Source organism: Lissotriton helveticus, chromosome 1_1 (genome assembly GCF_964261635.1).
Source record: "Lissotriton helveticus chromosome 1_1, aLisHel1.1, whole genome shotgun sequence".
In the NCBI taxonomy this organism is placed as follows: domain Eukaryota; kingdom Metazoa; phylum Chordata; class Amphibia; order Caudata; family Salamandridae; genus Lissotriton; species Lissotriton helveticus.
Genome location: NC_136057.1, coordinates 1,586,909,281 through 1,586,931,120, shown reverse-complemented (window position 1 = coordinate 1,586,931,120; position 21,840 = coordinate 1,586,909,281). Strand labels below are relative to the sequence as shown.

The 21,840-nt window shown below is 51.1% G+C and overlaps 1 protein-coding gene across 11 annotated transcripts in view; it reads right to left on the bottom strand.

The window, feature by feature from the left end:
• ZNF740 (zinc finger protein 740) overlaps positions 1-21,840 on the bottom strand; it is a 195,305-nt gene that overhangs the window by 47,198 nt on the left and 126,267 nt on the right. For all 11 annotated transcript variants that reach the window (XM_078687438.1, XM_078687405.1, XM_078687430.1 and 8 more), the window contains one exon: positions 9,030-9,153. In XM_078687438.1, the coding sequence (XP_078543564.1) occupies positions 9,030-9,153 (124 nt within the window). The remainder of the gene's footprint in view (positions 1-9,029; positions 9,154-21,840) is intronic.

Below are 21,840 nucleotides of genomic sequence, written 5' to 3'. Positions count from 1 at the left end.
AGCGGTTCCTGTTAAGGAAGTGAGTGCCTCTGTGTCTGGCATCGCCATGTAGATTTTAAGTGTCAGTAAAGGTGAATAACCAGGTATAAACCAATCCAATACGAAGGTACTCACGTTAAGAGGGTGGCCAAGCCTGAGCCTTGTATGCCTTGGAGGGCCGTAGAGGGCCCGCTCTTTGCCCGGTCTTCGCCCCGGGCTGCGACCCGCGCGCGTCCCGCGATTCGGGGTAGTTGGCTAGGTAAAAATAACACCTGTTTTTGAGAGTGTGGGCGTGGCACTGGGAGGGGGCGCGGCTCACTCGGGAAGAGGACCCAGCTGGAGGTGGTGGTTGCTGGTCCTCGCAGTCCCGGGGCTGCGCCTCTCGCCTCCTCTGCGGCCGCTAAAGTAGTCTTGTCCTCCCACAGGGAACAACAGAGTCCAGGGAATCCCAACAGCTACTCCAGTAGCAACGTGTAACAGCACAAGTCACAAAAACCTCGCAGCGAGCGGCTCCCGCGTAGCGGGGGCCGCGAGAGGTAAAGAGTGTTTTCAGTGTGGGCGTGGCACTGGGAGGGGGCGCGGCTCACTCGGGAAGAGGACCCAGCTGGAGGTGGTGGTTGCTGGTCCTCGCAGTCCCGGGGCCGCGCCTCTCGCCTCCTCTGCGGCCGCTAAAGTAGTCTTGTCCTCCCACAGGGAACAACAGAGTCCAGGGAATCCCAACAGCTACTCCAGTAGCAACGTGTAACAGCACAAGTCACAAAAACCTCGCAGCGAGCGGCACCCGCGTAGCGAGGGCCGCGAGAGGTAAAGAGTGTTTTCAGTGTGGGCGTGGCACTGGGAGGGGGCGCGGCTCACTCGGGAAGAGGACCCAGCTGGAGGTGGTGGTTGCTGGTCCTCGCAGTCCCGGGGCCGCGCCTCTCGCCTCCTCTGCGGCCGCTAAAGTAGTCTTGTCCTCCCACAGGGAACAACAGAGTCCAGGGAATCCCAACAGCTACTCCAGTAGCAACGTGTAACAGCACAAGTCACAAAAACATCGCAGCGAGCGGCACCCCATATTTGTAATAAAGAATCCTCTTTACCGCTGCAAGCCCTGTCTGGTGAATTATTCGTTCGAAGGACGAGACAACACCCACACAGTGTAGTGTGCTACCTCAGACAAGCACTTCAGCGCCAACATAGCGCTATACAAATACTGTAATTCAATACAATAGTCTGATTGTCTCAAACGCTGTGGTTAGGAGCAGAAAGGGGAGCACTGCTGTTCCCTCTGACCTCCAAATGCCATTTTTCATGTAAAGAAGGTCCATATGATTTGCTTGTAGAAGGTCGCTTCGCCTCCTTAAGGATATGCATACACTCGGGATTTAACTGCAAGTGTCCATACTGGATGACTTCAGGAGCCATGCTGCCAGGTGTAGGGAAGACAAGTTGGGGTGGAACACTCTGCCCTTATGTTTGGATAGAAGATCCGGGCGACACGGCAACCTCCTGTCTGGCACTTCTGACAACTGAAGGAGATCCGGAAACCACCATTGGCGTGGCCACTCGGGGGCAATCAGAATCATCCTGGACTTGGTTTTGTACATCCTGTTGATTACTGTTGGTATCAATGGGGTCGGAGGAAAAGCGTACAGTAAGTTCTGACACCAGTCTATCAAAAGGGCATTCACTTGAGCTGCACAAGTTACTACTAGTGTAACGATATATCTGTAAGAGACATTAGTTAGTGATAGATTCCTTACCTTAGAATATCCCCAGGCGTCAGACTGGATCCGGAATTTTTTTTGCGTAGCAGTACCCATGCGCGTCGGTAGGCGTCTTCCGCGGCTCCGCGTCCGTCGTCTTCGCCGTGATGACGTTGTCGGAGTACTTAGACGCCGCCTCCGCGTGCTGACATCAGTTCTTATAAACAGCTTTTCCGCACCAGAAACGCAGAGCCATGATAAAAACCAACACTGGTGCTTTGAAACTAGGGCCCTGAAAGGGGATGACCTTAACACTAGATATCGGTTCGCAGAACGGGGAGGATGGGTGAGTCGGTAAGGAATCTATCACTAACTAATGTCTCTTATAGATATATCGTTACACAAGTAGTAACTTGTGCATCTGAAAGAGACACGTTAGTGATAGATTCCTTACCTTAGAATAGATACCCCAGCAATACCAATCTCGGAGGTGGGTCTGCGAACCAATAATCACACCAGAAAGTCCTGGAGGACGGAACGTTCAAAGAAGCTATCCCTCCGGACTTGGCTGTCCAGGCAGTAGTGTCTTGCGAACGAGTGCAGCGAGGCCCACGTAGCTGCCTGACAAATGTCCTGCAAGGGGACTCCCCGGCCCAGGGCAGTCATAGTCGCCGTGGCCCGAGTGGAATGGGCCCTCAGCCCAACAGGAGGCTCCTTTTTAGCCAAAGAGTACCATGCCTGGATGCACAACACGATCCACCGAGAGATGGTCCGTTTGTGCACTGCCCGTCCCTTCTTAGCGCCCACGTAACCAACAAAGAGTTGGTCATCCACCCGGAACTGGCGTGTGTGATTCAGATAGTATGAGAGCGCACGTTTTGGGTCCAGACGGTGGAGCCTCTCTTCCTCTTTCGAGGGATGCGGAGGCGGAAAGAAGGTGGGCAAGGTGATGGACTGCCCGATGTGGAAGGCTGTGACTACCTTGGGCAGGAAAGAGGCTCTTGTCCACAACACAACCTTGTCCGGATGGACAGAAAGGAAAGGAGGTTTGGAAGAAAGAGCCTGAAGCTCACTCACTCTCCTGGCAGAGGTGATGGCAACCAGGAAAGCAGTCTTCATAGTAAGAAGGCGGAGAGGACAGTTATGAAGTGGCTCAAAGGGAGCGCACATCAGATAAGTAAGTACAAGGTTCAAATCCCACTGAGGCATCACGAATGGAACAGGAGGGAACATGTGTGTGATGCCCTTCAAAAAACTATTTACAATTGGGGACTTGAACAAGGATGGTTGATCAGGTAGCCTTAAGAAGGCGGAAAGGGCAGAAAGGTAGCCCTTGATAGTGCCCAGAGCAGAGCCCTGCTGGGCAAGAGAAAGAAGGAAGAGGAGAACCTCAGAAAGTGGGGCAGAGAGTGGATCCACAGCCTTTGCTGTGCACCATACCACAAATCTGTTCTACCTGCAGGCGTATACCGACTTTGTGGAGAGACGCCTGGCTGCCAGAATGACATTACAGACTTCAAGAGGCAAGTCAAATGGCCTCAAGTGTCGCCGCTCAATCTCCAAGCTTGTAGGTGGAGACTGGACAGGTTCGGGTGGAGGACCGTCCCCTGCTGCTGCGACAGAAGGTCCTCCTGAAGAGGCAGACGAATCGGGGGATCGACAGACATGCTGAGTAGCTCTGGATACCAATATCTTCGTGCCCAGTCCGGAGCCACAAGGATAACCTGGGCCCGGTCGCGCCTGTTCTTCTTCAGCACTCTGGGCAGAAGTGGTATAGGTCGGCCGTAGTCTGGAGGTGGCTGACGACTGTCTGGGGCGAGCCCGCCTTCAACAACCAGTCGTCGAGGTAGGGGAAGACTGAAACCCCTAACCTGCGCAGATGAGCTGCGACCACCGCCATCACTTTCGTGAACACCCGTGTGGCGCTGGTAAGGCCGAATGGGAGCACGGTAAACTGAAAGTGCTTGTGGCCTACCGTGAACCGCAGGTAACGCCGGTGAGCCGGCAGGACGGGGATGTGAAAATAAGCGTCCAGCAAGTCCAACGCTACCATCCAGTCTCCAGGGTCTAGGGCAGCTAAGACCTGAGCCAATGTCAGCATCTTGAACTTCTCCTTCCGGAGGAAGCCGTTGACGTTCCGTAGGTCCAAGATAGGGCGTAGGCCCCCTTTGCCCTTCTTGGGTACCAGAAAGTAGTGGGAGTAACAACCACACCCTACTTCTGGCCCAGGAACGCGCTCGATGGCACCCTTGGCCAAGAGGACCGTAACTTCCTCCTGTAGAAGCCTCAAGTGATTCCCTGATACGCGGTGGCATGGCTGGAGGGGACGCCTCGAAGGGGAGGGAGTAGCCCCTTCGGACGATTTGCAGCGCCCACCTGTCCGAAGTGACAGTGCGCCAGTGGTGGTGGTGATGGCGAACCCTGCCCCCCACTGGCGTCACATGGGCCTGAAAGCATGGACTAGGAGGGTTTTGAGGCGGATGCTGCAGGGGCTGGTGTGGACTGGCCTCGCCGTTGTCCCCGACCGCCGCCACGGCGGTTTCCACGTCCGCCACCGCGCTGGGTGGTAGTCTGCGGCCCGTGGCTGGCAGAACGTGTGGGGGCGCCCCTTCCTTGGCCACGAAAGGAGCGAAAGGTAGCCGTTTGCTGGCTCGGGGCCGAGAGGCCCAAGGACTTGGCCGTAGCCCAGGAGTCCTTAAAGCGCTCAAGCGCATGGTCTGCCTTGTCGCCAAAGAGGCAACGGCCATCGAACGGCATGTCCATAAGTGTGTTTTGGACATCAGCCGAGAAGTTGGCAGATCTCAACCAGGCGTGGCGACGAATCGCCACCGTCGTTGCCATCGCTCTGCCCAGTGAGTCAGTAGTGTCCAGCCCACACCGGATGGAATAACGTGCCGCATCTCGACCCTCCACAAGGGCTTGGCCGAGTTTACCCCGGACCTCCACCGGGCATTCTGGCAGCACACACACAGCCGCGACTGTATCCCACAGAGAGTGGGTGTAGCGGCCCAAGAGGCATGCGGTATTGACTGACCGTAGTCCTAAACTTAGGGAGGAGAATGCTCTCTTTCCGTATTTCTCGTACCTCTTGGATTCCCGGTCGGGGGAGCCGACGGGAATACGGTCTGGGAATTAGAGGCCTGGATGACCAGGCTCTCGGGAGTGGGGTGGGTAGTCAGAAAGCAAGGGTCGCCCGGAACCGGGCGGTGGCGCCTCGCCACGTTCCTATTCACAGGCTGACCTGTGGCGGGCTTGGACCAAGTGACCAGAAGAACGTCTGATAGGGCCTCATTAAACGGCAGTAGAGGCCGAGCTTGCCTGTGGTTTAAGGACCTCAGTGAGGAGGTTAGTTCTCACAGCCGCTACGGGGAGCTCAAGGCCCAAGGCCTTGGCCGCCCTCATCAGCACCACGCTATAGGCAGCCCCCTCCTCCGTAGCCACGCTAAGAGGGGAGACAAAACCAGTGTCGGGCGAAGTGTCCAGACCACTGGCATCCCCAAGCTCTCCTGTCCAGTCTGTAGAATACTGACACTCGCCTGCCAGAGGGTCCTCAGACCCCTCCCAGTCTTCCTCGTCACCCATCGCCTGGTACTCAGGCTCAAAGGATGGGGCCGGGTCATAGAAATAGAAATCTCCCATTGGCGTCAAGAGCGGCGCCGGACCCGAACCGAGGGCAGGACACCCTTGGGGCCGGCGCCGGCGAGGTCGACCGGCGGCGACCCGGATCCGGATTCAGTGGGGCCCTGCGGCGTCGGGAACGAAGTCGCCGACGGCGCCGGAGCACCCAACGGTGCCGGGGCCGAAGCACCCTGCCCGCGTGGGGACCCAGTCGGGACCGCTTGGCCCGAAGGCGCGGCGGAACCTGACGGAGGAGCGAGCGACCTCATGGCCATGAGGAAGTCATCAATCTCCCTCGGCGTCACGCTCTGCCCAGGGACCGGCGGGTATGGAGCAGGCCGCGACACCTGCGGCTCCAGCGGAACCGCGTGGGCAGTGTCGCCCGAACCCCCCTTCGACTTCTTGTGCTTACCTGAGGAGCCCGAAGAACGTGGACGACTACCGGAGCCATGGTGGCTCCGACCCCGCAACCGGTCCCTCGACCTCCTCGCGGACCGGGACCTCGAGATAGGCGCTCGAGTCGCTTGCGGGACCGCTACCCGCCTAGCCTTAAGACGTCAGGGCTCGACATTCGGAGCAGGCCTTGTCGTCGTGGTCGATAACCAACATCAGTTGGTCGCAGTCGGCACAGGGTTTGAACCCGGGCATCCCTACCGGCACCGTCGGAGTCGTACAGACTTCGAAACAGATCAAAAAATTATCGAAAAAGTTTAGTCAAAAATAGACTAAGGGTACCACTTTTTCCGGATCAGCACTTGCTGGCGCGGAAAAAAGAAGAAGAACTCACGTCAGCACGCGGAGGCAGCGTCTAAGTACTCTGACGACGTCATCACAGCGCCGACAACGGACGCGGAGCCGCAGACGACGCCTACCGACGCGCATGGGTACTGCTACCAAAACATTTGCGGATCCAGTCTGACGCCTGGGGATATTCTAAGGTAAGGAATCTATCACTAACGTGTCTCTTTCAGATATCTGGAATTCCCCATGCTTGAAAAAGACTGTTTGCAACTTCCTCGTTGAGGACCCAATCGTGAGCCTCGACGAAGTCCCTGTGGAGGAAATCTGCCTGCGAGTTGAGGGACCCAGGTAGATGCACCGCTGTTATCGAAAAGTCTATTGCCAGTAGCCAATTCCAGATGGTCTGGGCTTCCATGGACAGAGTCTTGGACCTGGTACCCCCCTGCATGTTTAAATAATACATTGTAGTTGTATTGTCCGTTTGCACCAGGAGGGACCGAGACTGGAAAGATGGAAACGGATACTTGAGAGCCAGATGAACCGCTCTTAGTTCCAGCAGGTTGATGTAATAGCCCTTCTCGGAATCTGACCATAGCCCTTGTACTTGCATAGGGCCCATATGAGCACCCCAACCCTGGAGTGAGGCGTCCGTGATCAGAGTCTGAGTAGGGGGATCTTGATGAAATGGCACTCCTTGCATTAGGTGGGACCTCTTCATCCACCACTGGATGGAGTCTTTGGCAGACTGATGAAGGAGTATTCGGTCCTCCCAGCACCCCGTCCTCTGTCTCCACTGATCCTCTAAACACTGTTGCAGAGGACGCATGTGCAAACCGACGGTTGGGCCACCCAAGGCCGTCGAGCGTCGTGTGAAGGGGTGTCCTTAGGCGTTGGGTTTTCTTACTAGCTCCTGGTAGCGGTCGGGGGTTCCCTCCAGATAGAGGCTGCAGGTGTCGGCTGGGAGTTTAAGACAGGTCAGGGGTCACTAGATCTCGGGTCAGGATAGCCGGGGAGACCTATTCTTAGTGTTGTGCCACTCGAACTCAGGCCGTGGGTGTCAGGTGCAGAATCGCGTATTTGGTAACAGCCAGAGCCTGTTGGAGGGCAAATCCGGTGCTCACTGGAGACAAAGTCTTTTTAGTGAAGGCAGGGTAGCTTCTGTGGGGGGCTGCTGGCTACAGGACAAGCTGGGATTCTGTTCATATGGCTGAGTCCAAATTGGAATGGCATGGTGAGCAAAGAAACTATGGCTTTAGGCCCAGATCTCTGTACTGGGGTGAATATATGACATTGTTCTGCATTCTGTCCATCAATTGTTCTTGTTTGGGATTCCGTTGGAGCAGGTCGAGGTCGGGACAGACCGGTACGGCTGGGGCCAAGTCAGCTCGTGTCCTCCTCTTCTTCTTCAGCAGGGCTCTTCGTCCTTCTTCTTCTTTCCTCTTCTTGTCTAAGGAGGCAGGTTTCGGAGTTGCCCCTAAATACTAGATTTAGGGGCATTTCAGGTAGCTACAGGTTGGTACCAATGGGTCGCTTCCTTGGGGTGGGTACACCCCCTGTTATGCCACCCTCCAGTGGAAGTGTGGCATAAGCCTCACTCTGGTTGGCTGGGTTCCCCCATCTTCAAGATGGCTGAGACAGAGTTGTGCTGCGCCTCGCCTCCTCCACCTGAGGGGTGGAGTTGGCAAGGTGGGCAAAGCTCTCCTCCTGTCTTGCTTTTCATCCCTGATTCTCCATCCCAAAGTGGGGGTCAGAATCGGTGGGAACCAGTTGCTGGGAGCAGCACATGGCTGGGATCAGCTCACAAAGTCAGCAAGCCTTTGAAGCTTCCCCTTCGTGGACCCTGCCTATCCTGGGGGAAGGAGGCTTGCCACCTCTGCCCAGGATGTGCTTTGTTTCAGGACCCAGAGAGCGGAAGGCTCTCAACCCCGGGCTCCAGAAACATGTCTGGGATGGCAGCTGGTAAGCAGCCAGTCCGCTAGGACACTAGAATCTCACAGTCGCATCAGTGTGGGTTTAAGCTGAGACGTTTGATACCAAACTTCCCAGATTTCAGTAAAGCCATTATGGTGCTGTGGAGTTCGTAATGATAAACTCCCAGACCATATACTCTTTATGGCTTTACTGCACTTACAATGTCTAAGAACAGACTTAGACATGTTTGGGGTACACGGCTCATGCACCTGTACCCTCACCAGTGGCAAAGTGCACATAGCTAAAGGGGTGCCTAACCTATGCTATAGGCAGTGGGTTGAAAGCATGGCACACAGGAATGTGTGCCATGTCGACTCTTCACTTTTCTCTGCACCAGAACACTCAGCCTGCAATGGCAGGGTGCGGGTGTTAAGGTACAGGACCTCTAAGATGGCTCAATAAGTGCAGCAGCCCTTCAAGCCTTCTCTGGTCAAAGGGCCCTTGGTACCTAGGGTACCTTTTACAAGGGACTTGCATGTGGCCAGAGAGGTGTCAATTAGGGGGTACACAGTACATTTTGGAGACAGAACATAGAACCTGGGTACCGGCTTAGCAGGGGCCCAGGGCACTCACTCAAAGAGCATCAACATCAGGCGAAAAGTTGGGGGCAACCATGTCAAAATGGTCACTTTCCTACAATACTGCTTTCACAAACCTTCCAGACACCTCCACTTGTCCAGACTTCTACTTACACAAACCCTATACATGTAAAAAAAACGTATCCAGCTGTCAAGCCTTCTCCTACATCGCTCCAAAAGCATGGGATGACCTGCAGCTACACATATAAGCCTCCTCCTCCCTTTTTTGGAATTCCACAAGAAACTGAAGACCTGGCATTTCAAGTAGTTCCACTATGTCCTAGGTGTGAACAGACTCACACCTGTTTACAACCAGCATTCCCTCCAAGTTGATAGTGTGCATTACAAATCTGCATAACAATCAACTTGTCTTCAACCAGGGAGGATAATGGGGTTTGATAGTGGGCATAGTATCTTTAACCTTATAATTACTGCAACCACATCATCCAAGCCGTACCTGTGTGGATAAAGATGTGTCTCTTCAGATGGTAGCTACTCCTGAAGGCTCCGTAACAATGCTCGCAAATAAAATTCTTGGGTATGCTTAACTGAAAATTCCCATTTTCTTCAATCAACAGCACCTGCAACACATGACAAAAGTTAATCTCTACGGACTTTGATTTATCCTACCAGGTCAAGGAAGACATGTCTGCAAGTGAACAGAAAAGGCACCACAGTTAATAAACTAATGTTATTTTCTTTTACATCAATAATGCCAAGAACCTCTTCAAAGAATGCCCCTATGGCAAGGAACATACACCCTTTCTTTCATTAGAATTGTCACTTCCAGTGCCTCTTTGAAGAGGTTTCTCAATGTCTCCTACAGTATGAAGTATATACTCTGGCTGAACTCTCATATCAGAATTCAAGAATTGCGGGTCAGACAGCCTTTACCTTGGGAGGACCCACCCCACACCCACTGCTGTTGCTCTCACCACAAACTCTATATTATCCAACTAACCTAAGCTCATTTCTCTGTTTTTGTTGAGAACAATAAAACACTCAAAACTTAAAAATCGAAAAATCAGGGAAAGGTGCTGGTTTTTAGGTCTCGCGGCGTTAACCACGCGAAAGCTATTGTCAGCGACTCAGCTTTCCAGGAGACAGGAGCTGGCCGCGCGCATCTTCCAAAAGGCGATTGGAGCGGGCCGCGCGCGCGAGAACGCGCTCGCTGTGGCCATCTCCTGTCTCCTGGGAAGCGCAACCATACACAGGCACACCTCCCCCTGCTTACGCATGCGTACACAGAGACGCACACACAAGCGCACATACACGCACGCACACGCACGCACACATACAGAGACCCCCCCCCCCCGCCGTCGCACACGCACACCCACTTACCGCCACTCCGGACATCAGCAGCCTCCGCGGGGCTCTCCCTCGGGCATGGGAGCCCCGCGTCCCCGCTGCTCCTTTGGCCAGGCACTCCGTGGGCGCGGGCTTCACAAGACGGAAGTCCCGCCCCACGATAGGTTTCGTTTTTGTCTGCGCGCGCACGTCTTGTTTGTTTGCAGATATAAGTATTGCGCATTGCTGGAGATTATGGGACTATCCGATAAATATCAAACAATTAAAGCCTTTTTAAAGCCTTTTTAAAGAAAGTGAAACACGCTGACCCCGACTCGCCTGATTGCAGGGACGCCACTGCGGGTTTGTAATCTTACCCTGCAGGGTTTGATCGACTCGCTGAACTCCCCAACACATACACCTGTCCACGCTTCATTTGGTGGAATGGTGCTGCCAAAAGTAACGGCTCAGAAGGGAGTTCGAGCTGGCTCACGCTCTACTACAGTGACAACCGACCCGGCAGCGCTGGCTGTTATAGGTGCTGAAACACACTTTTCTACTACTAAGAGTAACACAGTTCGACCGATTACTTCCAGAATTGGACGTCCTACTATGAAGGTATTGCAATCAGGCAAAGTCGGTGAAGTGATTAATCCTGGCGGTTTTGTTAATTTGCCAGCGGAGGGTGAGATGGTGGATGAACTTATGGAGGCACTTATTAATCCCCCGGCGGAGATACCAGTGTTGTTGCCAGCTTTGACATTGGCTCAAAGTCTTGAAAAGGCTTTGAACTTTACAAACTCGAGCACTGGGGAAGGGGGCAAGAACTCTGACCCCTCCTGGAAGGGACTGTCCGATGATGCGGTACATTCGCCACTGATGAGTGTGGTTGATGGGGCTAGTAGACCAAATGGGGGGGGGTTGAACGAACAATCTCAGGTAGCGGTGGATATGCAGACAGTAAATTCTCAGCCATATCAAGCCTCACCGGACAACTGCCAAGGGGGCTTGAAACAGCAATTTAACTCAGCCATGGGGGAACCACTCGGTCAACAGCCGGACATTGGAAGTGGTCAGGTGGGGTGTGGCATTGGTACCGGTATGGATGCATTTGGGGGTGCAGACAGTCTCGCACCTCTGCAGAAGCGTGTTATAGCCCCCCCAATGACAATTGCTGACCTTTCCAGCCGTAATACCAATGATACTCCGAATATCACCAATGCTAACATAAGCTACTCTGCCCAAGACAAGGGGGCATTGAACTCTGAATTGACCCCCTCACCGCCTGTGCGAAAGAAAGGCAATGTTAAGGCTAAGACCACAAGATATAACAACAAGCATTTGCAATGCAATAGGTCTCGCAGTTACGCGAGTTAAAGCTATTGGCATTGTAAATGACAATGCCTTTAATTTATGTTTTTAAAACAAATACAAATATACAATGCATTGCTATTTGCAATGTCAATAGCTCAAACTCGCGTAAATGCGAGACTTATTGCATTGCAAATGCTTCTATACTTTAGTTAATGGTCTTTAATTATAGTAGTTACCAAGCAGCGCATTTTACATTTACTTTAACCCTGGCGCAGCTACAACGCTTGAAACAGTTCCTGTGTGGCAGCCTAAAAGTGCTTTAGCCCCCATTTGTATCGAGAGGCGCACAACCCCCATTGCAAAAACAGCTTTAGCTCTCCTGGCTTGAGCTGCTTAACAAGGACCACGCTGCCAACACCCATTCCAAAGAAAACAGCTTTTTATCGACAGGGGCACAACCCCCATAATGTTAGTCAATCTCAGTTGTTAGGAAACAGCGGATTTATTATTTACATTTCTGCGCGCTTTTAGAAATGGGAAACATGAGGGCAAATACAAAAAGTATGCAGAGCCAGTCAGGAAGCGCCCAATTACTGCAGTCAATTTATCGACCTGGGGAGAATGGAAGTCTGAGTCCGCCTCGCATGTTTCCAGCTGGGATCTTTTGAAGATACCAGGCGTCACCGCAGACTCTTTGCTCACTGAGCCATGTGTATGACATCACAGCTCTCCCCATGATCTCACAGACAGTCTCGCCCCACACTCCATCCCTCGCCCACACTCCATCCCTTGCCCCACACTCCATCCCTTGCCCCACACGCCATCCCTCGCACACCCTCTATCTCTCTCTCGCCCTCCCTCTATCTCTCTCTCGCCCTCCCTCTATCTATCTTTCGCCCTCCCTCTATCTATCTATCGCCCTCACTAACTATCCTATCACCCCAGCATCACTCAGCACCACCACAGCATCACTCAGGGGCACCACAACATCACTATGCGCTACCAAAATGCTTATAAGTACAACAGTAACTTACAATATTATTATATTATAATATTATTGCCAACATTGCTTAATATTTTGCAACAGCTATCATCGTGCAAATCATCTTTAGACACCAATACAGACTTTGCTAAAAACTTAATGCAACACATTGTCATATACAATGCCAATAACTCAAACTTTAATGCTGCGAGACCTATTGGATTGCAAATGCTTGTTTTTATACTCCTGTGTGAGCTTGGACAATGCCACTAAAAAGGTTCTAGAAGCCGCACTGAACTAAAAAGTAAAGCATGATAATTTAGACTGATCATTTTTGACTGTTAAGAACGAGAACATTTCTAATAAGGCCAAAACTAAACTTTGATCCTGGTTTATAAGGAGATACAAAAAATAAAATAGAAAGCCTGTGCACTAAATTCAGGCAGATAATCAAGAAGCACAAAGGACATACTGAAAACCAAAGAAGCAGAAAAGCTGCACGGAGATGGCAGACACAAAAAGTATAAGTCAAGTCAATTAGCATAGTTCCTTTGAAGTAATGCATTAAAGAACACCATAGAAATCTCATAAAAATGTTAAAATATTATATATACAAACTGTAGACCTTTGTGAATTACGAGTTGAGCTCTTGGATGTGCCTCAATCTAAAGGAGACACACAAAAAAAGTAACTTGCCTTCAGTAACATTCTTTCTGATTGATACAGGACCTCCAGCAGATTGCTTAACTGAACCCCTTCCCAGGAGCTAAATTGGACCACGCAATTTTACACTTCTACATGGGTCACAGTGGCCGGGTTATATCCCCTGATATCATACATATTGAAAAGGCAAGTGACTACAGGTGACCAAGTTCCATCACCAACATTTTTCCACGCCTACATTAGAGAAAAGAACAAGAACAAAGACTGAAGCCAATAATAAATCATTAATAAGTAAGCAAATAAAATAACATCTCTTCATAATGGAAGGTGGATCATAAGGAATCTGCTGGATCTCTTGCATTAAACAGAAAGAACATTACTCATGATAAACTATGCTAATGGTAAAATAACCTGGTATTCTAATGAATACTTGCTAGTGGAGCTTCATTGATCAAGCCATTTCAACAAAAACAAACAGGAGAAGGGCTGAGAAACAAGACGGATATAAAAATGTATGTCTGCAACACCACCCTATCAAACCAAGATGTTTCTCTCCTTAGAAATAAGGGAACAATGACTATCAAAAAAGAATGCATTAAAGCCCAGATTGCAGAGCTATAAATAGACGGAACGGGAACACCTCGCAAGAGTGCAGACGTACTGCTACTGGAATAAGCACAAAAAGCTTGAGAATGCAGCTGAAAAGCGAAGAATAATGTCTAAAAGTCAACTATAACCATCTTGAAATGGTTTGTTCCAAAAGCCATAAAAAGCTGGCGACCTTGATTCCCACCCAACAAATTATCATTCAATCCAAATAATTACATCCTATGTATATAGTAAAGTAAGGCCTTCTTACGGTCAACCTTTACAATCTCTCCTCCTTCTTTGAAGGATGAGTAAGAGGATAAAATGGTGGTGTACAAACCACAAATAAGATATGAAATTTAGATGCCACCAAGGGCAGGATAACGTATAGTTTCTTACCTGTAGGTGAAGTTTTGCAGCTTGAAGAATTTTCTAGATTCACATATTGTGCATTATTCTGACATCTAGTGGTTGGGTCTGGAATCATTGTATTTCCTGGTTAGGTTTTGCATGAGCCAGCGCACGTGCGCTGCGCTGCGAGGCTTCTAGTAAGAACTTCAAACTCAGACCACACGCTCGTGTGTGTGCTTTTTTTTTTGCTTCACCCGCTATTGGCCTTTGCGTGCATTTTTTTAAGGCAGGTGCATGTCCCGCCTTCTCTCTCCCCTGGCCTAGGGAGCTTGGGAGCGAGCAGCGGCCCCGCACTATGCCTGCTGCATTCTTTAAATTCTTTGCAGCGAGCCCACACAACACTCGCGGGCGGAGCTGCGCTTCTTTCTTAAGTCGCGAACTGAAGGTGACATTTCCTTGACACCTCCCTTCCCCAAAATCACACATTCCTTTCCCTTCTCGCCTAAGTAACTGGTCTGCATTAGAAGATGACTACACCATTTCTCAGAGTCTGATTAATACCTCTCGCTGCCACCAATGGAAGCGCGGTTCTCGCGGTGCTCCACAGAATGCCGTGCACAGGCTGTGAAAGTCACTGTGAAAACATGCATTTAATTTTCATTCCACACACCGTGTGACCCGAGAGACAAACAAATGCCCACAACTCGAGGCCCGGAGCTGACCGGCCTGCTCCAGTCTCATGGAATGGGGTCTTCCGCTGTGTTACAATGAGCGAGGGATTAAGTGCATCCTTTTGAGAATAGATGGATGCTCTAGAATTACTCGACAGCATGTGCTGCTGCCTGGACCCGGACAATGCGCAGCCCATAAAAGGTTGCAAACAAACACCAGCACGCGCTGTCCACGCGACGCATCCCCGGAAAAACGGGAGAGGCTGTGTGACGCCGAATATAAAGAAGAAACCAAGGGCTTCGAAAACAGGCAGAGACAGCAACTTTAATACTGGTAAAATAGCTCAGCGTGTCAATGCACTTGCTATAGAGAAGGATGAGCTACTTGTAGATCCGAGGTGCATTTTGCTGTCTGGTATGGGGTGGCCATCTTTCCTTGATCATTCCACAGGACAATTTGTACAAGCACAAGTGGGGGCGTTTTTTGAGGTGAAGGAGAAGTTGCATAGTTCGTTTTTGAAATATCATTCTAAATCCCACTCCTCCAGATCAGGCCATCTTACAAGGTGTCTCGTCCAGAGACTGAAAGGCGACCTCTCCTGCGATCTTGAAGGAGAGATGTTCACTGGCTGCGAATCGCCCCGCTCCCTGGATCTCCGCTGATCCGTCGACGGTGGCTGTTTCGACGTCGAACGCCTAGCAGATAGACGCTCTCTCGACGTCGACCGTGATCTCCTCGACGCCGACCTCGAGTGCCGATGACTGTCCTTCGCCATTGAAGGATGCCTGCTCGACGACGACGGAGGCTGCTTCGACGCCGGTGCTCTGTCGGCGACGGAAGGTGCCTCGAGGTCGAATGCCGCTTGTCTGAATGCGACGGAGGCTGCCTCGACGCCGAACGCCGTTGACCGGGCGTCGACGTGGGCTGCTTCGACGTCGATCAACGATGTGTTGGCATAGGTTCCCTCGACGCCGAACGACCACGACTAGTCGTCGACGGAGGTTGTCTCGACGCCGAACGCCGGTGGCCAGGCGTCGACAGAGAATGCCTCGACGTCACAGCATGACGATGCTGCTTCGACGTCAGTTGGCTAGCCGTCGAGCTCTTATGCTTCGACGGTGACCTATCCCTCGACGCTGTCTGTAGCGGAGGTACCTTGGATGTAGACGCTGAAGACATCTTCTCCGTCGCCGTCGACTGCTTCCTCGACGCCGATCCAGACGCCGAAGGTGAAAAAGTCGGGGCTTCTTTCGACGTCGACCGCGCCTTCCGACTTTTCTGATTCTTGGGAGATCTTCCTCTCTCAGAAAGTCCATAAATTCGAATTCTCTCTCGGTTTTTGAAGAATGAGAGTCTGGTAGGCACAGGATACACGCTGAATGAGTGTCAGTCTTGGCCATCTTCCTTCCACATGAAGGGCATTTGTCAAAAAGGGAAGGCATTTTGACAGACAAAACACCTTTTTTAAGCCTAAAAAAGGTAGTAATAGCACCCTAGGTCTAAAAGACGTCGAGTGAAAGCAAAAATTGTAGATTAACAGAATTATTTTTTGACAGAAAGCCAAAAAAACAAGGGAGCTGTTTCACCAGGGTCCTGACTGAAGGAGCCGGAAAGAACAACTGACCTAACTGTCACCCCTGAGGCATGATGGGAAGCCTGGGGTCATGGCTGCCTTAAAGGCACGGTGCCAGTTTTTTGTTGAAAATGGTTTCATTTTCTATGCTATTGTTTTACAATGCAGCCTGAGGGCTAACAATGTCCATTTATGAGCAATTTTTAGGATTTATGAGTGGTTTTACTCATTAAAACACAAAGTTCAAGGGTTATTTGACCTAATGTGTTTTTTCTTTCCTTACTAATTGCAGTGCATGTATATGTGTTTACATTGTTTTAGCCTCAGTTGTGGAGCTGCATTGGTGTGAGAAAAATGATATATGTACATACATATATGTGGAGCGAGATATATGTGTTTTTATCATATATATTTTTATATTGTTTCCGGGGTCCCGCACATGGGCGGGAATATTCAGTGCTTATGACTATAGATGAGGATCCCCTGGAAGAGAACAGGTAGTTCAATAGTTTGGTTGATGTGGAACTGTGACACTACCTTGGGCATGAATTTAGGGTTGGTGCGCAGCACAACCCTATTAGTATGTATTTGTATGAAAGGCTCCTGAATAGTGAGCGCTTGCAGTTCGCTAACTCGTCTTAGTGATGTAATTGCCACCAGAAAAGCCACTTTCCACGTGAGAAATTGTATCTCACAAGAGTGAAGAGGCTCAAATGGTGGGCCCATGAGCCTGGTGAGGACTATGTTGAGGTTCCAGACAGGCGAAGGCGGGTGTCTTGGAGGAATGACCCTTTTAAGGCCCTCCATAAAAGCGTTAATGGCTGGCACTCTGAAAAGGGATAGGTGCTGTCTATTTTGAAGATAAGCTACCATTGCCGCTAAATATATCCTGATGGAACTATACGCTAGATTACACTTGTATAGGTGCAGCAAGTAACTTATGATGTTTTGCGTGAAAGCATCAAGCGGATTTATGTTATTATTGGAGCAATAGATAACAAAACGCTTCCATTTGGCCGCGTAGCAGGCCCTTGTGGTAGGACGCCTAGCCTCCTTTATGATGTCCATGCAGTCAGGGGGGCAGGTTTAAGTAGCCAAACTCTATGACTTCAGGAGCCATATTGCAAGGCTCAACTGCTGCGGATCCGGGTGCTGAATCTCGCCATGGCTCTGAGTGAGGAGACTGGGTGTGAGTCTGAGGCGCTCGTGGGGAACCACGGAAAGCTCTAGGAACGTGGTGTACCACGCCTGCCTCGCCCACGTTGGAGCAACCAGGATGAGCGTCATGGAGTGTTGTCTCAGTTTGTGCGCCACCAGCGGTGTGAGTGGAGCTGGAGGAAAGGTGTACGCAAATCTGTTCGACCAGTTCATCCATATCGCATTGCCCTGAGACTGCGGGTGTGGGAACCTGGCGGCGAAGGTGCGGCATTTTGCGTTTTCTTGTGTGACGAATAGGTCTATCTCTGGATGACCCCACCGCCGGAAGTATGTTTGGAGCACCGAGGGGTGAATCTCCCACTCGTGCATTTGATGGCTGTGTCTGCTGAGCAGGTCCGCCATCTGGTTGTCCCTGCCTGGGAGGTGTTCCGCCATGAGGAACATGTTCCTCTGAATGGCCCACTTCCACATGCACTGTGCTAGGTGTGACAATTGTGGAGAGTGTGTCCCCCCCTGCTTCTGGATGTAATACATCGCAGTCATGTTGTCCGTCCGGATCAGCACGACTTTGTTGCAGAGATGCAACTTGAATGCCTTCATCGCCATGAAGATTGCCATCAGTTCCAGTAGGTTGATGTGCATTTTCCGCTGTTGCGGTGTCCATAGTCCCTGCACTGTATAATGGAGGACATGCGCCCCCTAGCCCCGGAGAGATGCGTCCGTTGTCAGTACTATTTGTGGTACAGGCTCTAGGAACGGTCGTCCCCTGCAAAGATTTTGTGTGTTCCACCAATGCAGAGAGTTGTATGCACGACCGGTCACCAACACTAGGGGCCCGATTCACAGAATGAACTTAAGACTAAATCCTAAACTTACTACTATTTGGTATTCACAGAATGCACTTACTACTTTCGGGATTCACAGAGTGAACTTACTACTTTCGGGATTCACAGAATAAACTTACTACTTTCGGTATTCACAGAATAGATTTAAGACTACTAACTCTAAGTCCGAAATCGGGGAGTAAATTCCGGCCCGGAGGCGGAGCTTCCGGCCCGGAGGCGGAGCTTCCGGCTCGGAGGTGGGGATTTTTGTCATGCTTAAATCTCCAACTCTGGGCCGCAAGTTCCGCCTCCGGGCCGGAAGCTCCGCCTCCGGGCCGGAATTTACTCCCCGATTTCGGACTTAGAGTTAGTAGTCTTAAATCTATTCTGTGAATACCGAAAGTAGTAAGTTTATTCTGTGAATCCCGAAAGTAGTAAGTTCACTCTGTGAATCCCGAAAGTAGTAAGTGCATTCTGTGAATACCAAATAGTAGTAAGTTTAGGATTTAGTCTTAAGTTCATTCTGTGAATCGGGCCCTAGGTCTTTTAGCTGTCCTTGAGCCTGGTTCCACTGGCGTGCTAAGCATTCCTGAAGCGGACGCATGTGTAGCCTCGCGTGAGGGACTATAAAGATGCAGGAGGCCATCATGCCGATTAGCTGCATGAACACCTATGCTGGGAGTGAATGTTGTGGCCTGAATCTCTGAATCAGCACCTGCATGCTGTTGACTCTCGCTAAGTTGGGGTGCGCTGTGGCAGCGAGCGTGTTTATCTCTGCGCCTAGGTACTGCTGTACGTGTGCAGGCTGCAGATGAGACTTTGGGTAATTGACAGAAAAACCCAGACTGTGTAGGAGGTGTATTGTACGGGACATGTGGTTGGCACACTGCTGGGCCGACTTTGCTTGCACTAGCCAGTCGTCCAGATACGGATAAACGTGGATGTGCTGTCTCCGAAGATGCGCGGCCACTGTCGCCAAACACTTTGTAAACACTCTGGGGGCAGTCGTGACCCCGAAAGGCAGGACCTTGAACTGGTAATGCTGGTTGTTGATGGTGAACCTCAGATATTTCCTGTGACTGGGGTGAATGGGAATGTGGAAGTAGGCATCCTTCAGATCTAAGGTTGCTAGGAAATCTCCTTGCCTGAGCAACGGCAGAACTTGCTATAACGTGAGCATGTGAAAGTGTTCTGATAGGATATAGTGGTTTAGGGGTCTGAGGTCTAGGATGGGCCTGAGGGATCCGTCTTTTTTTGGGATTAAAAAGTACAGAGAGTACACCCCTGTACCTTGCTGTTCTACGGGCACGATCTCTATGGCCCCTTTTTGCAGCATGGAGATGACCTCCTGCTGTAATAAGTGCATGTGCTCTGCGGACATAGGACGGTGCCTTGGGGGTATGTTGGGTGGAGTGGAAGTGAGCTCTAGACAATAGCCGTGTTGTATAATTTGTCTCACCCACCTGTCTGTTGTTATGCTTTCCCAGACTGGCAGGAACTGCTGGAGTCTCCCCCCGACCGGTGTTGTATGGGCGGGGGGCAGTGACAAGACGTCACTGCTTGCTAGTGGCGGAGGATCTGGCATTATTGTTTCCACGACCCCTGCCTTTGGTGCTGTTTCCACGGTATCCACCTCTATTGGTCTTGGTATAGGTGGATTGCATGCCACCCTTGTTGTATTGGGCTTGTTGTGATGCTTGTCCTCTTGAGGCTCCCCTGTTACCGGAGCGACGAAAGGAACCGCCCCTGAACTGCTGAGACTGCAGAGCCCCCATGGATTTCGCAGTTTCAGTGTCTTTTTTAATCTTCGAAAGTGGTGTCTACTTCTGGACCAAAAAGGAAGTCAGGGTTTACTGGCTGATTGAGCAGGTAAGTTTGGATTTCTGACTTAAATGCAGAGATGCGGAGCCAGGCATGTCTCCTTAGCATAACGCTAGTGTTAATGGCCCTAGCTGTTGTGTCGGCTGCATCCAACGCGCACTTAATGGACGCGTTGGAGATTAACTTGCCCTCTTGTATAAGCATCTCTGCTCCCTCCTTATAAGTATCTGGAAGGTGTTGAAGGAGTTGCGCTAAAGTGTCGTTATGTGCCCTGTCATATCTTGCTAACAGGGCCTGTGTATTGGAGATCCTCCAAATATTGGCTGCTTGAGCAGCCACACGTTTCCCAGAGGCTTCAAAGATTTTTGATTCTTTGTCCGGAGGAGGAGCATCACCCGTTGTTTGCGAGTTCGCTCTCTTGCGAGCATTAGCCACCACTAAGGAGTTCAGCGGGAGTTGGCCCTTGATGTAAGTAGGGTCCACAGGCGCAGGCCGATACTTCCGTTCAATTCTTGGGTTCACCACCCGTGCTTTAGTGGGCTCTTTAGAGATGTCACTTGCATGTTTGAGCACACCCTTGAGCATAGGTAGAGTTTTTACTGATCGCTCAGATGTGGAGAATGTATCAAAAATAAGTCCTCCTCTACAGGGTCAGCGTGCATATCCACGTCATGGTTATGCGCCGCCCTTTCAATGAGTGCGTTGAACGCAGCAGTGTCCTCAGCAAGGGACGTTTTGACCGCATATGACTGAGTGTCAGGGGTGGTGTGAGGGTCATCAGGGTCAACAGTGTCAGCCCATGGCTGGGACTCATCTTGATCTGTGTCCATAGGGTAGTTAAAATGCTCCTCATTGTCTCCTTCCTCGACATCCTCAGTGACTGCAGTGGGTGAGTAGGAATATCTTTGCCTATAAGTGTGTATAGGCTCAAAAAGAGTTGGAGAGGTAGTGGAGTCTCTCTTTTTCTTGAGTGGTATTTTGTATGGCTCCATAGGTGTTTCGGGTCTGATTTTCCGTTTTTATAAACGGTGAGCCTGCCCGATTCTGAGTCAATGTACAACTTTGACTGTTCGTCGTAGTTTGGAGGCCGAAACTGGACATCATCGGTCCAAGGGTGCAGCTACTGACGCAGACTTGGATGAGTCGGTAGTCGATTGGAGGTGCACAGCTTTAGGTCTTGCCGTTGGGAAGAGTCCGAACTTGATAGGCGTCGAAGGCATCGTTGACGGACCGATTTGCGCCGAAGACTTGGACTTCGAGCCGACGGACTCTGATTGGTTCACGTGCTTGAGCAACTTCGTCGACTCGACCCGTGCCGCGGAGCGGGGATGCTGGTGCTGGTGTCGGAGGCCTGGTCCTTTGAGCTGCTGGTTGGTCTCAGCTCGAAGGATTTGACCAGCTGCGGCTTCTGGACCTTCGGATCAACGGCCTTTTTGGCCTTGAGTGCTTTCGAAGGGTCGCCATCTTTGGAGGTGGGCTTCGACGTCGACGCCGACGTGAGTGTGACGTGTTTAACGGCAGACACAGTTTTTGTCGCTCCGATCTTCGGGTCGACACCCCCTGTCGACTCCGAGGGGTGGAGCACCCTTATTGACTTTGACGGCTCCGAAGTCTTCGAGCCGAAGGCTGTTTCCAACAGTTTCGGTTTCGATTTTGGGTCTTTTGCTTTTTGTTTCGTTTTCTCCACCAAGAGTGGTCTATGGACCGATGGCTCTCCTGAAATGTTCTTAGTCGGGCCTTGAAGCGGGACTAGAGAACGGGGTTGTAGATCTTGGCTAAGGCCTTCCGGCGATGCCTCAACCTGAGCCGTGGAAGAGTCTGTATGAGGCCCCGCTACTGCGGTTGGGCCTAGCTCCTCGCTGGAGTCGTCGTCGACGGCTCCAAGGGGTAGTGCGTCGTCTCCTACCTCGATGATGTCTTCATCTTGGACGTAGAGTTGTTCCTCGTCCTCGTTATAAGTGGAGTCTTGCTCCGATGCGGGGTCCGAATGTTCCGGGTCGTCTTCCTGTACATTTTCGCTGTCGGCACCCCCGAA